This window comes from Sphaeramia orbicularis, unplaced genomic scaffold (assembly GCF_902148855.1).
Source record: "Sphaeramia orbicularis unplaced genomic scaffold, fSphaOr1.1, whole genome shotgun sequence".
In the NCBI taxonomy this organism is placed as follows: Eukaryota; Metazoa; Chordata; class Actinopteri; order Kurtiformes; family Apogonidae; genus Sphaeramia; species Sphaeramia orbicularis.
Genome location: NW_021941741.1, coordinates 8,467 through 25,000, shown reverse-complemented (window position 1 = coordinate 25,000; position 16,534 = coordinate 8,467). Strand labels below are relative to the sequence as shown.

The 16,534-nt window shown below is 43.1% G+C and overlaps 1 protein-coding gene across 1 annotated transcript in view; it reads right to left on the bottom strand.

Moving 5' to 3' along the window:
- The window catches only part of LOC115416911 (neurexin-3a-like), a gene marked incomplete at its 5' end in the record, with an annotated part of 64,725 nt that extends 48,841 nt beyond the window's left edge, over positions 1 to 15,884 (bottom strand). Inside the window, 5 exons of the mRNA XM_030130781.1 lie at positions 1,910 to 2,083; positions 2,368 to 2,558; positions 4,966 to 5,226; positions 15,335 to 15,455; positions 15,722 to 15,884. Of these exons, the coding sequence (XP_029986641.1) occupies positions 1,910 to 2,083; positions 2,368 to 2,558; positions 4,966 to 5,226; positions 15,335 to 15,455; positions 15,722 to 15,884 (910 nt within the window). The remainder of the gene's footprint in view (positions 1 to 1,909; positions 2,084 to 2,367; positions 2,559 to 4,965; positions 5,227 to 15,334; positions 15,456 to 15,721) is intronic.
- Between the last annotated feature and the right edge of the window lie 650 nt (positions 15,885 to 16,534).

Sequence of the window (16,534 nt, the reverse complement as noted above, 5' to 3'; positions counted from 1 at the left end):
GATGGACAAATGAGGAGGAGTCAAAGAGAGAGGAGGAGTCAAAGAGACGGACCAATGAGGAGTCAAAGAACTGTTGGACAAATGAGGAGGAGTCAAAGAGAGAGGAGGAGTCAAAGAGACGGACCAATGAGGAGGAGTCAAAGAACTGATGGACAAATGAGGAGGAGTCAAAGAGAGAGGAGGAGTCAAAGAGACAGACCAATGAGGAGTCAAAGAACTGTTGGACAAATGAGGAGGAGTCAAAGAGAGAGGAGGAGTCAAAGAGACGTTGGACATGCAAAAAGGACGACTAGAGACAAAAAAAACAGAGTCCATGAGGAGCACAGGAAGATGGAAACATCTGCTGATACAATACTGATACTGGAGTTCAACCAGGACCAGGACCAGTGGACCATGGACCAGGACCGCACAGGAAAATGGAAACATCTGCTGATACCACTGGACTGGACTTCAACCAGGACCAACGAAGGAGAACAAACTTTGGCAAGTTTGGGTCGGAACTAACTACATGGACCAGGACCAGGACCAGTGGACCATGGACCAAGGAACAGTGAACCAAGGACCAGTGGACCATGGACCAAGGACCAAGAACCAGCGGACCACGGACCAAGGACCAAGGACACTGTCCAAATGTTCACATGTATAATGTCGCCTTTCCACTACATGGAACCGGCTCGACTCAGCTCAACTCAACTCGATTCAACTCAACTCCACTCTGGTACCAGGTCCTATTCCAGACCCTTTCCACTCTGGTACCAGGTCCTATTCCAGACCCTTTCCACTCTGGTACCAGGTCCTATTCCAGACCCTTTCCACTCTGGTACCAGGTCCTATTCCAGACTGGTTCCACTCTGGTACCAGGTCCTATTCCAGACCCTTTCCATTCCAGATCCTCCCTCTTTCCAGTCCCTGGTCGTCATAGCGATGCGGTGCGTTCCTTCTGTGTGCTCTGCTCACAGTTGCTGTTAAACTCACTGGTTGCCTGTTGTCTGGTCAAACTCCTGCTGAATGTTTGCGTCTGAACCTCCTGGACAAACCATGGTGTAGTTTTACAGACTGTCATCATGTGGATTCACCTACTGACAGATTTACTGGAAAAGGGCGGGGCACACACACCACTCTGACCAATCAGAGGTCTGCAGTGTTTACACAGTGTCACCTTTAGCATCTGGTCCACAGTCCTGGAACCTCACCAGAGGTGAGACCAAAAAACTAGTACCAGGTACCAGATTCCAGGTCCTTTTTTCTAATGGAAACGCAAAAAGGCCGAGTGGAGTGGAGTGGAGTTGAGTTGAGTCGAGTCGATACCACGTAGAGGAAGCGTGTCCTAAGTCTTTCGTCCGTTCTCATTCAGACAGTCGTCCTGTTGCTTTGGTCTCAGACGTGTCCCCGTCGGTCCCACACATGCTCCCATCCTTCCGATCTGACTCCACTTCTACCAGCTGTTGTTGTGCTTTGGTCACATTTAAATCATCACATAAAACAGAAGATTCCCTGATGTTAAATTTGTGTAGAAACTGTAAAAAAAACAACCCCCCCCCCCCAAAAAAAAAAGCTACAAAATGCTGATGGATCCAAAAGCAGCACCTGGCAGTGTTTGTGCTCCAGACTAACTCCTCCTCCCACCTCAGACGGACAGACTAACTCCTCCCACCTCAGGCGGACAGACAGACAGATGGACAGGTGGTAAATGTGACAGTGGTATGGTAGGTTTGTTGGTGTTTGGCCGCTGTTTAAGCCTGTGTGACAGATGCCAGCAGTAGGCTGAGCAGGACGGAGGTGCTCCTGTAGGGCTGCAGGCCTCTGGAGCTACTGTTAGCATTCAACTGGAAGAAGGAGGAGCTGGAGTTCAGCTCAGGGTTTGGGCCCCAGGAGTCTAAGGCAAAGTCGGATTTGAGCGACGGTGTACCTTCACATCCACGCTCTATCTGCCCGCTACGAAACAGAGCGTCACTGATCAGGTCCGGCAGGCGCCCGTTCAGGTCCACCGACGCCAAGCAGCCCTGGAAGCCTTCCCTGGAGGCCACCAGCTTTGGCAGGTTCCCATACATGCCTGGACCCAGACCTGCAATGAACAGGTCCCCTGTGGAGACGGAACCACAGCATTAGCACAACGGACAGAACCTGCGATCTGAGCAGTGGAAACCCAACCCACACAGATGAGCAGGGATTCTGTTCCCAGGTTCATAGTTTCCTGTGAATGTGGTGGAGAAGGGGCCGTTGTTGGTCAGAATGTCCTTGAGTCTAAATCTGAATGGAAGTGCACCTACAGATGAACAGGCAGAAAACTAAAGGATGTGAATGGAAATGAAGGTCATGGAAGCTGTGAGGATGTTTCCAGGGGTCAAAGGTTCATGCCAGCGGTACCTTTCAGATCCAGGTTTTTGGCTCCGTTGATGCTCTGGCTGGTGGTGGTGGCGTCCACCTTCACTGTGTGGGTGTTGCTGTTGTCTCGTGTGATGGCCACGTTGTGCCACTGGTTGTCGTTCAGAGCCCGTTCACTTTTCCCTTTGATCAGGTTCGGTCCATTTCCAAGATCGAACACATAGTGGATGTACCTGAAGAAACAGCGGAGAACAGTTCTATGAGCGGAGAACAGTTCTATGAGTGGAGAACAGTTCTATGAGTGGAGAACAGTTCTATGAGCTCATAGATGAACAGTCGACACAGGAGCGTCCATCATAAGTAGGATGTGACATGAGGTTCAGAGCGCCTGTCAGACGTATCTTACATTAAATGGAAGTTGAAGGTGTGACTTTGAATGACTTGAACTTTAAAATGTCAGAAAACCATCAGACATCAGGGTTGTTTCAGGTCGGTGTGTGCTGAACTTGGAGAAAAGGTCAGGTTCTAAGAAAAAGATCTTCTCTGGCAGCTTTGTGGTAAAAGCGAGCTGAGTTAATCTGGATTATGAATTTAGGGACTTTCTGTGGTCAAGAATTGCACAAGTGTTGGAACTCGACGTACTTACGGAAACTCTTTGTGGTTGAACTCTGCAGTGTAAGCTCAGCTGTTGGTGCAAATGCCAAACCAAGGTGTGATTAACTCAGGGGAACTTTTAAAATGTGGTTTTTCTTAGAATTAGTTTACCTGGTGTAAACTGTGGCATGTGTTCAACAAGTGTTCAACCAGTCATTGAGATTATGAACCAAATATGGAAGTCTTCCAAGTGACTGAAGACTAAAATGGGACATGAGATGAGACAAAGTCTGAGACGAACAGTGTGTTTGATGTTAGACTAGTCTATAACTGACTTCTTTTCTTTTTTGTAACTTTTTCTATTTTTGCCTGAAGCAATGAAATCAAGCTATTGTTGTAACTTTATAAAACCTCAACCCTTCTTTTTCGGTGAATTCTTCATTTCTTCTGGGTTAGTCCTTCCATCCCAAACATAACTGGTGAGTTAATTTAAATTATGCGACCCCCCCCCCCCCCCCCCCCCCCCCCCCCAGGGCAGGCTGGATTTAACCAAACAGCTGTTTGTAAGGTGGAGAAACACCAGCAGTCATGTGTTTGGCATGGGCACACAGTTTAAGTCAGAGCACAGTGGAAAGAGTACCCGATGTATAAAATACAAAGACGTCTGACACGGTAAATTCATGAACCGAAATTAATTGTGTTTTTTGACATTTACTGTTACTGGTGTGTTCAGGAAGCCGGTGGAAGGGTCCTTTAAACGTTTACTTCTATACCTTAGGTACACTTCAAAGAAATGACTTTTGTATTTTTACTGCAATAAAGATGTGTCTTTTTGGAAAGTCAGTGAAAACACCGTGGACAGTCACACCCACACAGTGAAATGGACCAACCACCATCCTGGAAATCTTCAACGCCCTCAGATAGCAGGAGTGTCAAACTCATGTTAGTTCAGTTCCATATTGAGCTAAATCTGATCTGCAGTGGGCCGGACCAGAAAAATAACAACAGAAGAACCTAGAAATAATGACAACTCCAATTTTTTGTCTTAGTTTTAGTGAGAAAAAACAATAAATTATGAAAATACTTACTTTTATAAACTATCCCAAAAAAAACTGAAAAAACTGAAATTTGAATTTAAAAAATGTAAGAAAAGTTAGTAAAATTTTCTCAGTCTTCTTCCTCCACTTCTCATTAGTCCATGTGCATTCTGGATCAGATCTACAAAGACACTAAACACTGAGGAACAGGAAGAAAAATTATTAAAATTGTGCTGAATTTTCTTTAGACATTTCGGGTTAGTCACATTTGTTCAGGTTATTCACATTTTACTGGTACAGGAGAGTTTGGAAATGGAAATATTTTCAGAATTTAATATTATTTTTTGCACTAAAAAAAAGACAAAAAACTAAGTTGTTAATTCTAGATTTTTTTTTTGGCTTAATTCAAGATTTTTTGCTTAATTTGAGAATTTTTTGGCTTAACTCAAGATTTTATTTTATTTTATTTTTTTTAATTGAAGATTTTTTTTTTTTACTTAATGGAAGTTTTTTTTGTTTGTTTTTTGCTTAATTGAAGATTTAAAAAAAATAAATAAATTTTCCTTAATGGAAGATTTTTTTTTTTTTTGCTTAATTCAAGATTTTTTTTTACTTAATTGAAGATTTTTTTTGCTTAATTCCAGATTTTTTTTTACTTAATTGAATTTTTTTTTTTTTTTTTTACTTAATTGAAGATTTTTTTGGCTTACATTCAAGATTTTCTGCTAAATTTAAGGGGGGGGGGGGTTTGTTTTGTTTTTTCTTCCACTTCATTCAAGATTTTTTTTACTTAACTGAAGATTTTTTTGGCTTAATGCAAGATTTTTTCCTTAATTCAAGCTCGATTTTTTTTTTCTTTTTTGCTTAATTCAATTCAAGACTGTGGAATTTTTGCACTTGGCAAAAATGTCCCAGGGGCTGAACTGGACCCTTTGGGGGGCCACATTTGCATGTTTGACAGCCCTGGTATAGAGGGCCCATGTTCAGAAGAGGACAGGAGTCCACTCACCCTTTGACCAGCTCCACGGCGATGAAGTCGTTTCCGTCTCCAGAGTTGAACAGGATGAATCCGTCGGAGGAGGTGGTCTTGAACTGGAAGAACAGGTGCATGGAGGTGTAGGCCTGCAGCGTGGACAGGCTCAGGTAGCTGCTCTTGGACTTAAAGGTGACCGGGTCGGCTATGATGGACCGGATTCCGAAGCGGGCGTTGAGTTCACAGTAGTCGATGTCACCGTTCTTGCACAGGTCGATGTACAGCATTCCATTAAATCTGAGAAGAGGACACAAACAGGCAAGTGGTCAAATATTTACACTTAGATTTACCAGTTATGCTCTAAGACGTATCTTACGTTAAATGGAAGTTGAAGGTGTGACTTTGAATGACTTGAACTTTAAAATGTCAGAAAACCATCAGACATCAGGGTTGTTTCAGGTCGGTGTGTGCTGAACTTGGAGAAAAGGTCAGGTTCTAAGAAAAAGATCTTCTCTGGCAGCTTTGTGGTAAAAGCGAGCTGAGTTAATCTGGGTTATGAATTTAGGGACTTTCTGTGGTCAAGAATTGCACAAGTGTTGGAACTCGACGTATTTACGGAAACTCTTTGTGGTTGAACTCTGCAGTGTAAGCTCAGCTGTTGGTGCAAATGTCAAACCAAGATGTGATTAACTCAGGGGAACTTTTAAAATGTGGTTTTTCTTAGAATTAGCTTACCTGGTGTAAACTGTGGCATGTTTTACCCAGCAACAACTGTCAAACCAATCATATGTGAAGGTTGGATTTATGTAACTAAATAGGGGAATAACTAAACAGTGGGAAGTCTTCCAAGTGACTGAAGACTACAAAATGTAATGAAGAAGATTTTCATGTAGAAGAGACAAAGACTGAGATGAACAGTGTGTTTGATGTTAGACTAGTCTATAACTGACTTCTTTTCTTTTTTGTAACTTTTTCTATTTTTGCCTGAAGCAATGAAATCAAGCTATTGTTGTAACTTTATAAAACCTCAACCCTTCTTTTTTGGTGAATTCTTCATTTCTTCTGGGTTAGTCCTTCCATCCCAAACATAACTGGTGAGTTAATTTAAATTATGCGACCCCCCACCCCCAACCCCCACCCCCGGGGCAGGCCGGATTTAACCAAACAGCTGTTTTTACAGAAGTATTGGAGGAAGGTGGAGAAACACCAGCAGTCATGTGTTTGGCATGGGCACGCAGTTTAAGTCAGAGCACAGTGGAAAGAGTACCCGATGTATAAAATACAAAGACGTCTGACACGGTAAAGTCATGAACCGAAATTAACTGTGTTTTGTGAGATGTACTGTTACTGGTGTGTTCAGGAATGCAAACCTTTGACGACACACAAGCACAACCACACGCTGTGTAAAATGTGTAAAACTAACTACAACAATATGTTCTAATATAATGAAATGCTCCGTCGGTTTCCGTCCTACTTATAGTACTATGGGGGTACAAGGCGGTGCAGTCCGTGCCCCCCCCCAATCCAAAGGTCATTTCCAGTAGACCGTGGACTGACCCCAGTGAATATATGCATGATGTACTGGGACTGAGCAGATTTACTGAGACTAGTTCAGATCCAGTCCTTTATCCAACACAGATACTACTGCTGTGGACCAGCAGGGCACCACTGCATTCTGGGAAATTAGCAGATTTACACCACCTGGTTTAAATTAACACATTATTCTGGTAATATTATGGCTTTATTGTCAGAATATGACGACTTCAATCTCATAAACCAATGACATTTTTGTTAAATTATGAGGTTTTGTTTTTTTTTTTCATAACTATGAATTTATTCTCATACACTGTTAAAAAAAAAAAAATCATAAAAAAAAAGTAATATTCCCTCAGCTGGGGTGCCGAAAAAATACTGTTAAATAACGTAAAAATAACCATCTCATAAAAATACGGTAATTTTCCATAATTCAAATATAGTTTTTTGCCCTAACTTTACATGATATTTTTCATATATTTTTTTTTTTTTTACTTTTTACTGTTTAATAAAGAATATTTTCATGTATTAAAACAATCCAACTCCCTATAAATATATATATAAATAATTTTCAATGAGACTCAGTTGTCCAATCCACTGATAAAAACTGTATTTGGACAGTTTATCAGTGCTTATACATGTTATACATTCACAAAAATACATTTATTCAACATTTTTGTTGTGAAACCTCCTGTAATTACACAAGATATTTGTCAATTAACAAACAAGTCTGGTTCAACTGACAGAACTAATACTTCTGTTACTGTTAACTGTCAGTAATTTTATCTCATTTTATTAACAATTTTTTTATACAGTCTTAAACTTTAAATTAACAGTTTAATCTCATAAATAGAAAAGAAATATTTGTGAAATTTTGATACATTTGTAAATGTATTTTAACTGTATTTTACTGTGAAAAAAGAAAAAAAAATCTTTTAAAAAAAGGAAATGTTTTGGTTATTCACAGTTACAGTTTTTTCCTGTTCTTTTCCATTTGACATGTAAAGTCAGTCTGTTTTTGTCATTTCATTGATATTTTCGTGTATCTGAAAAATACAGGAAAAATCTGTCAAATAAACAGTGAAAATTCTGTTCAATTACAGATTTTTTTTACAGTGTAACATTGTGATTCTTTTTGTATTCGACTTTATTCTCATAAAATTACAGGGTTTATCTCCATATTTTATGACTTTATTCTGGTAGTGCCCAGTGTTTTTCTTTTCTTCTGTGGTCCTAATACTCGGTCGTAGCTTTATTCTCCAGTTCCCCCATATTTGAAAAACTAGGTTGGCCTCAGTTTCAGTTAGTTTACTAATCATGTACCCCTGTGAAATCAGAGCACCTAGGGATGCAGCGGCTGCAGCTGTCCCCACACGCAGTTGAGTGGGCCCCATCGTGGTGCAGGGGTGAACTCAGGGTAACGCGGATTCCATCCGCGAACCCTGAGGCCAATAGGTGCACAGGAAGCCCCTGGGCCAATCACCCACAGGTGGATAAAATGGATTACCAAAACCTCAGTGAAAAGGTCTCAACCTGCCAGTGGAATAGCTTGCGGGAAGAGGTGTGAAAATAGACTTGAAGACATTCCTGGCAGAGGTCAGCCCATGACGTCAAACTGACCGAAACTTTTGTCCCCTAAATATAGTACTAGAATTGCATCATGGAATGTTAGAACCCTCCATCAAACTGGAAGAATTCACCAAGTAGCTGCAGAAATGAAGAGGCTGAAGATTGAAATAGTTGGTTTAAGTGAATCAAGATGGCTCGGAAGTGGTAAACCAACCCTGCAGAGTGGAGAAACCATCATATACTCTGGACTCCCAGCATACATCAGAGGAGTGGGAATCCTCATGTCAAAGTCAAGCACACGGCGCCTGAAGGAATGGGAATCCATCTCAGCCAGAATTATCATGGCAATGTTTACATCCCACTGTCAACAAACAACCATACTATAGGCTTATGCCCCCCCCCCCCCCCCCAACGACACAAGTGAAGCAGATAAAGAGGAATTCTACGAAAGCCACCATGGCCACATGCAAGGACAGGGACATCACCATACTTATGGGTGATATGAATGCCAAAGTGGGGTCAGCAGACAGTGGCAACGAAAGAGTGATGGGGAAGCATGGCGTCAGGACCATGAACCACAATGGAGAGCTCTTTGTGGACTTCTGCTCCATGAATGACCTGGTAATAGGCGACACCTTGTTCCTACACAAAGAACAAAGAGCCATAAAGTAACCTGGCGATCACCTGACGGATCTGCGGAAAACCAGATTGGCCATATCGCAATCTCAAGAAGATGGCGCGGAACCCTACAAGACTGCAGAATAAAGAGAAGCGCGGATGTCGGCTCAGACCACCACTTACTCTTGGCCACCTGCAGGATACAGCTAGCAGCATGTAGAAAGAAACAACAGAAGACAACAAAGTATAATGTGGGCTGGCTGAAAAACCCGGAAACAAAGCAAGAGTTCATACTCATCCTGGCAAACCGCTTCGATGCTCTACGCTACAATTCAGATGATGAAGAGAAAAAGGATGATGACATCGAATCCGAATGTCCATCATCAAGGAAGCCTACACAAGCACATGTGAAGAGGTTCTGAGAAAGGTTAGGAGAGAGAAGAAGGAGTGGATGAGTCAGGAGACGTGGGAGAAGGTGGAGGAAAGACACAACCTGAAAGCAAAGATTGAAAACAGCAAAACCAGGAACCAGAAGGCAAATGCTGTAAAAGACTAGAACGCAGACTGCTGTAGGAGGCATAAAAGGAAGTGGGTCTCGGACATTGTCGCTGAAGCAGAAGAGGCTGCTGCAAAACAGGACATGAAAACTCTCTACAGAGTCACAAAAACTTTGAGTTGCACAAGGAGGCAATCTAACAAGCTGATGCAAGACAAAGAAGGCAAGATACTTTCAACAAAGGACATGGACCTTTGGAGAGAACATTTTGAGGAAATTCTAAATCACACACCTCCACCAGATCCACCGGAAGTTGAACCTCAACCAGAAGCACTTGACATACGCACCGGACCACCAAGCAAGGCAGAAATCCGCAAGGCCATCTTATCACTAAAGAACGGTAAAGCCACAGGCCCTGACGGCATTCCCCCTGAAGCTTGGAAAGTGGCAGACAAGCTGTCTGTTAGTGCCCTACACCCTCTGCTGAACAAGATATGGCAAGAAGAGAAGATACCCTCAGACTGGAAGATAGGCACCACCATTAAACTACCAAAGAAGGGAGACCTGACCCAGTGCAAGAACTGGAGGGGCATAATGCCACTCTCAGTTGCCGGCAAGCTACTCTGCAGGATAATCCTCAACCGGACAGCAAGCGCCATGGACTCTAAACTTAGGGACAACCAAGCAGGCTTTCACCCAAACAGATCCTGCAGCGACCAGATCACAACCCTTAGAATCATAGTGGAACAGTCTGCAGAATTCAACTCCCAACTGTATGGGGTCTTTATTGATTATGAGAAGGCCTTCAATTCAGTCGACAGGAACACACTCTGGAACATCCTTGCCCACTATGGAATACTCACAAAGATCATCAGCATGATTAAAGTGTTCTACACAAACTTCCAAGCCCAAGTATCTCATGAAGGCAGACACCTGACAGAACCCTTCAACATGACCACTGGAGTGCCACAGGGGTGCCTCTGAAGCCCACTACTGTTCATAACTGTACTCGACTGGGTCATGAGGGAAACTACAAAGGAAGGAAGGACAGGGGTACAGTGGACGTTGATGGACATGTTAGATAACCTCAACTTCACAGATGACCTTGTCCTCCTGAGCCACAGCATCAGCCAGATGGGGGAGAAGACACAGAAACTGGAACAGAACTCAGGTCGAGTGGGTCTGTCAATCAATGCAATTTAAACAAAAGAGATGTGGGTTAAAACAGTTAGGAAAGCCAGACCCTTGTGCTGCAGAGGAACAGAGCTGGAGACAGTGAAGGATCTCACTTACCTTGGGAGTGTCATCAGCAACGGCGGAGGGACATCTAAGGATATAGAGGGGCGCACAGGGAAAGCCACAGCTGCATTCTCACAGCTAAAGCCAGTGTGGAGGGCAAAAAACATCAATACCAGAACCAAACTTCGGATCTTCGAAACAAACGTCAAGTCTATTCTCCTGTACGGATGCGAAACTTGGGGTCTCTCAAAGATGAAATCAAAAACCTCCAGACATTCGCCAACACAAGATTATGATACATCTTAGGGATTTGGCAGCCAAACAAGATCAGCAATCAGGCCTTGGTGGAGAGAGCAAGTCAGGATCCAGTTGAGATGACAATAAGAAGAAGGAAGTGGTGATGGATAGGTCACACTTTCTGAAAGCCACATACCTCCATCACTAGAAAAGCATTTGACTGGAACCCACAGGGGAAAAGAAAAAGAGGAAAGCCATGATTGTCTTGGAGAAGAGGTGTCACAAAAGATCTAACCCACGCCAACACCTCAGGGCAAGAGGCAAAGAAGACTACTGGTGACCGCAGGAGATGGAGATCCTTCACCGAGGCCCTGGGCTCCAGGGTGGGCCATGAGGAAATAAGTCAAGATTAATTATGTAGGAGCACAAGGTTCAGAATCACAAAATGAAGACAAAAACCATGAGAGATCTGATCAGGAAACCAAGAGCTTTACTAAGAAGGAACGTTAGCCAAAACAATAGGTCATTTCAGGTCTGATTGGACCCAAAAATACAGCAGAAGTCAGGGCTGTCAAACTCATTTTAGTTCAGTTCCATATTCAGCTAAATTTGATCTGCAGTGGACCGGACCAGAAAAATAAAAACAGAAGAACCTAGAAATAATGACAACTGCAAATTTTTGTCTTTGTTTTAGTATAAAAAAAACATTAAATGATGAAAATACTTACATTTTTAAACTATCCAAAAAAAAAAAAACCCTGAAAAAACTGAAATTTAAGATAAAAAACGTAAGAAAATGTAGTGTAATTTTCTCAGTCTTCTTCCTCCATTTCTCATTAGTCCATGTGCATTCTGGATCAGATCTGCAAAGACACTAAACACTGAGGAACAGGAAGAAAAGAGTTCAAACTGGACTGAATTTAATACAGACATTTCAGGTTGGACACATTTGTTCAGGTTAGTCACATTTTATTGGTACAGGAGAGTTTGGAAATGGAAAGAGTTTCACAATTTAATGTGATTTTTTTTGCACTAAAACAAAGAAAAAAATGAAGTTGTTAATTCTAGATTTTTTTTTGCTTAATTGAAGATTTTTTTTTACTTAAGATTTTTTTTTCTGCTTAATTAAAGATTTTTTTACTTAATTGAAGATTTTTTTTTGGTTTAATTTTTTTTTACTTAATTGAAGAATTTTTTTTGGCTTAATTCAAGATTTTTTTTACTATATTTGAGATTTTTTTTGGCTTAATTGAATTTTTTTTTAACTAATTGAAGATTTTTTGGCTTAATTCCAGATTTTTTGCTAAATTTGAGATTTTTTTGGGCTTAATTGAATTTTTTTTTTTTTTTACTTAATTGAAGATTTTTTTTTTTTGCTTAATTCAAGATTTTTTCCTTAATTCAAGCTAATTTTTTTTTTTTTTTTTTTTTGCTTAATTCAATTCAAGACAGTGGAATTTTTGCACTAGGCAAAAACACCTCAGGGGCCGAACTGGACCCTTTGGGGGGATGCATTTGGCCCCCGGGACACATGTTTGACAACTCTGCCCTAGTGACTGAACATGAGCCCATCTGAACTCTGACAGAATCCCCCCCCCAAACTCCCCCGAGTGACAGACCACACCGGGTCCAAACAGACCACACCGGGTCCAAACAGACTACACCGGGTCCAAACAGACCACACCGGGTCCAAACAGACCACACCAGGTCCAGTAGAACACTGTCAAAGCTTCCATTTCTAATAAAGGTGGAATCCCTCCAATCTGTTCAAACATTTGTCCACAGCATGGGATTCATTTACAGGAATGTCACGTATTTGATTCACTACTTAGCGACGCTTGTTAATGTAGAGTGAACACCAGGTTGTCATCTGGGCCCAGTTCCGGTTCCGGTGCGAGCAACAAACGTCGTACCCCCTCAAATACAAGTTTCTGAAGGTAGGGGAAAGGAAATGAGGAGCACAACAACAGGAGACGAGCAGAGTCGAACCGGTTCCACGTAGTAGAAATGCAGCAATAGAGGAATTAGTAAAGAGTCTGGAGTTTCACTGTCACTGTACGCCCCCACCCCCCCCACTCCGAACCGGGCCCGGCGTCATCTGTTCTTATTATTAGTTCATACTGTATATGTTCTATTTTCTGTGCAGATGGAAATATAAAAGACAGTTCATGCAAACACACCTGTTTGTACTCTTTTATTCCCTCAGCCAATGAGAATCAATAAGGAATTGGATCGATAAACAAAATTGATAATGGAATGGGAATTGTTAAATTCTTATCAATTCCCATCTCTAATTAGGGGTCCCCGATGACCCTATTAGTATTAGGGGTCCTCTATGTTGGATACTAAAGGCGTCCATACACTGTGCGATTATTTCAATCATTGCACGCAGCTCCATCTCAAACTGCGAATCAATGGTAAAGTCAGGCTCACCATTCCTGTTGTCACACTGTAGGACCATACACCAGAGGACGCACCACACTGTAGGACCATACACCAGAGGACGCACCACACTGTAGGACCATACACCAGAGGATGCACCACACTGTAGGACCATACACCAGAGGACGCACCACACTGTAGGACCATACACCAGAGGATGCACCACACTGTAGGACCATACACCAGAGGATACACCACACTGTAGGACCATACACCAGAGGATACACCACACTGTAGGACCATACACCAGAGGATGCACCACACTGTAGGACCATACACCAGAGGACGCACCACACTGTAGGACCATACACCAGAGGATACACCACACTGTAGGACCATACACCAGAGGACGCACCACACATTCAACTGTTGTATCTGGAAATACGACATTAAAATACCAAGGAATCCGTATGTGCATAGACGATTGTGTATTGGTGTGAGTCACCAAATGGTAGTGCTAAACACAAACCAACGAGCTGCTTTGGTAACATGTGCCATTATCTGTGAGGAATCAAAACAGAAGAAAAGACGACCAGGTGTTTGGTGCAGGAGTTGTTTGTCCAGACGTGGACAGTATGGGCTGTCAGTCCTACAGCAAAGGGAACTAGAGGGAAGATGCAACAGATAAACTGCACTAGGACAATAGACAGCTACTGTTAGCTTAGCATTAGCAACCATGCTTTGGTTTGTTTGTGCAAACATTTTCTTGGGAATTCACACTTCTGCTTCTGTGTTCGCGCATGCACAGTGTGAGAATCTGAGGCCCATGGGCTCGTGGCAGTGCTTTGACAGTGCCATACCCTCACCAGGAGCGAGCAGGATTTCAAACAGCTCAGTTTTCGTTGCGAACACATGATTGCTGGTGGTGAGGTGTTCATGTCTTCTCCTTAGCCCATGTCCACTGCACCAAGCACCACACACCATCAGAGGAACATCTGGACCCATCCACAAAGAGAAGCACCAGTGACAAATGGTCTCTAAAATCACACAGTGTCTGGGTCCACCCTTAGGGATAGGGGGAGGAGCTCAGAGTAGAACCGCTGCTCCTCCACATCCAGAGGAACCAGCTGAGGTGGATCAGACATCTGGTTCAGATCCTCCTGGACTCCTTCCAGGGGAGGTGTTCTGGGCATGTCCCACCAGGAGGAGACCTGAGGGAAGACCTAGGACACACTGGAGAGACTAATGCCACGTTTCCACTCCATGGAACTGGCTCGACTCAACTCCACTCTGGTACCAGGTCCTATTCGAGACCGTTTCCACTCTGGTACCAGGTCCTATTCCAGACCGTTTCCATTCCAGATCCTCCCTCTTTCCAGTCCCTGGTCGTCATAGCGATGCGGTGCGTTCCTTCTGTGTGCTCTGCTCACAGTTGCTGATAAACTCACTGGTTGCCTGTTGTCTGGTCAAACTCCTGCTGAATGTTTGCGTCTGAACCTCCTGGACAAACCATGGTGTAGTTTTACAGACTGTCATCATGTGGATTCACCTACTGACAGATTTACTGGAAACTTCTGCATCTGTTTTTGGAAAATGACGGGACACAGAGACGACTCTGACCAATCAGTGGTCTGCAGTGTTTACACAGTGTCACCTTTAGTATCTGGTCCCCAGTCCTGGAACCTCAGCGGAGGAGAGACCAAAAAACTAGTACCAGGTACCAGATTCCAGGACCTTTTTTGTAATGGAAACGCAAAAAGGCCGAGTCGAGTCGAGTTGAGTCAAGTTGAGTTGATACCACGTAGTGGAAACACAGCATAAGTCTGTGGGCTGGCCTGGGAACGCCTCGGGGTCCCCCCAGAAGAGCTGGAGGAAGAGTCTGGGGAGAGGGAAGTCTGGGCATCCCTGCTTAGACTGTTGCCCCCGCATCCCAGCCCCAGATCAGCGGAAGAAAATGGATGGATGGATGGAATTAGCAATTACTAATTTTAAAGCTAGTTTTAAATTACCTTGATGACAACTACAAACAGAAAACTACTGTATCTGTGACACCCCCACCCCCACCCCCACCCCCACACTTTGCATCTGTATACCTCACAGCAGATTCTTTTCCATATGAAAGTCTCACACAGTCAAAGGGGCTGGGGGGGGGGGGTTATTGCAAAGGCTCTCTAACCACAGGTTGGGAATTCCCGGCAGCTGGAGATAATTTTTGGTGCTGACTGTAAACTCCTGCTATTAGGTGTTAATTTGAAGTTCCAAAGCCATTTCCAGTGACGTTAACTGGGGAACAGCCTACTGTTCATGGTCAGTGGTCAGTGTTGGGAGTACCTGAGGCTTTGCAGATGACCGATGAAACTGGACGGGATGCTGGAAGCGAAGCGGCGCTCCGTCATGATGCCCGTTTCGATGCTGTGGAACTCCAGACGAGTGTGGTCACCCACCATTTGGCCTGAAGACGGGGAGGGTGAAGGGGATGGGTTGAAAAGAAAGACAAAAAAAAACAACCCAAAAGAAAAGAGAACACTGTCTGACACTAACACAGAAGGGCTGATTTAAGGAGAAAATTACATTCACAGTATTAGATGGATGTCCACTCACTACTAGGTGCATGTGTACATGCGTTTGTTGTGTGGTTCCAAATGCACCATGATGAAGAACCACCAAAAAACTAAGAACATCTTTGAAAGCAAGAACTGAGTTGATGCAGGTAAGTACCTTCTGCTACATCATCGTCAACCGTTAGCTTGTAGGTTTTGCCGCGGCGCACCACACGCACCGTATGCCATTCATTATCATTGAGCTTTTGCCCGGCATACAGGGTCTCCGGTCCCTTACCTGAGGAACAGTGGTCAATCACAAAGTTAAAGACAGTCCAGGTCTAAAGCCAAACCTTTGTTTCCTGGTGTGACGGACTGGAAACAGGCCCAATGGAGTTAGCAAAAAGCAAAAAGAGTCCACTCTGGGAAACAAAGGTTTGGTTTAGTTCTGCACAACATTAACATGTACAAAAGAACTGACAGGTGTATGTGTTCTAAAGCCGACCTCCACCGTAAAAACACAGAGTTCTGATCTGAGAAGGGTTCAACAGAACGACCACAGGTACAGGAAGAAGGCTTTGACTCAAAACAGGAGCACACATATGTTTGGGTCCCTATCACTGATATAATAATAATAATCATAATCATAATAATAATAATAATAATAATAATAATATTATTATTATTATTATTATTATTAAAGCCACAAGTGGCATTGAAAGGCCCTCGCCACGGGTACAAGTATGTCCATCATTCAGTAGGTGGCGCTCTAGCGCCAAATTGTATGTCTTTTGATGAATGGGTGTAGGCCTGGGAGATTGACAACTGACTCAAATTTGAGCCAAATTGGTGTTCTTATGTCCGAGCTGAAGTAATTGTTGTAAAGGTAACTTTGTAGGGGGCACTATAGCGTGAAATTAAAATTTCTTCCAATAAATGGGGGTAGGCCTGGGAGATAGACGTCTGATTCAAATTTGATTCAAATCGGTGT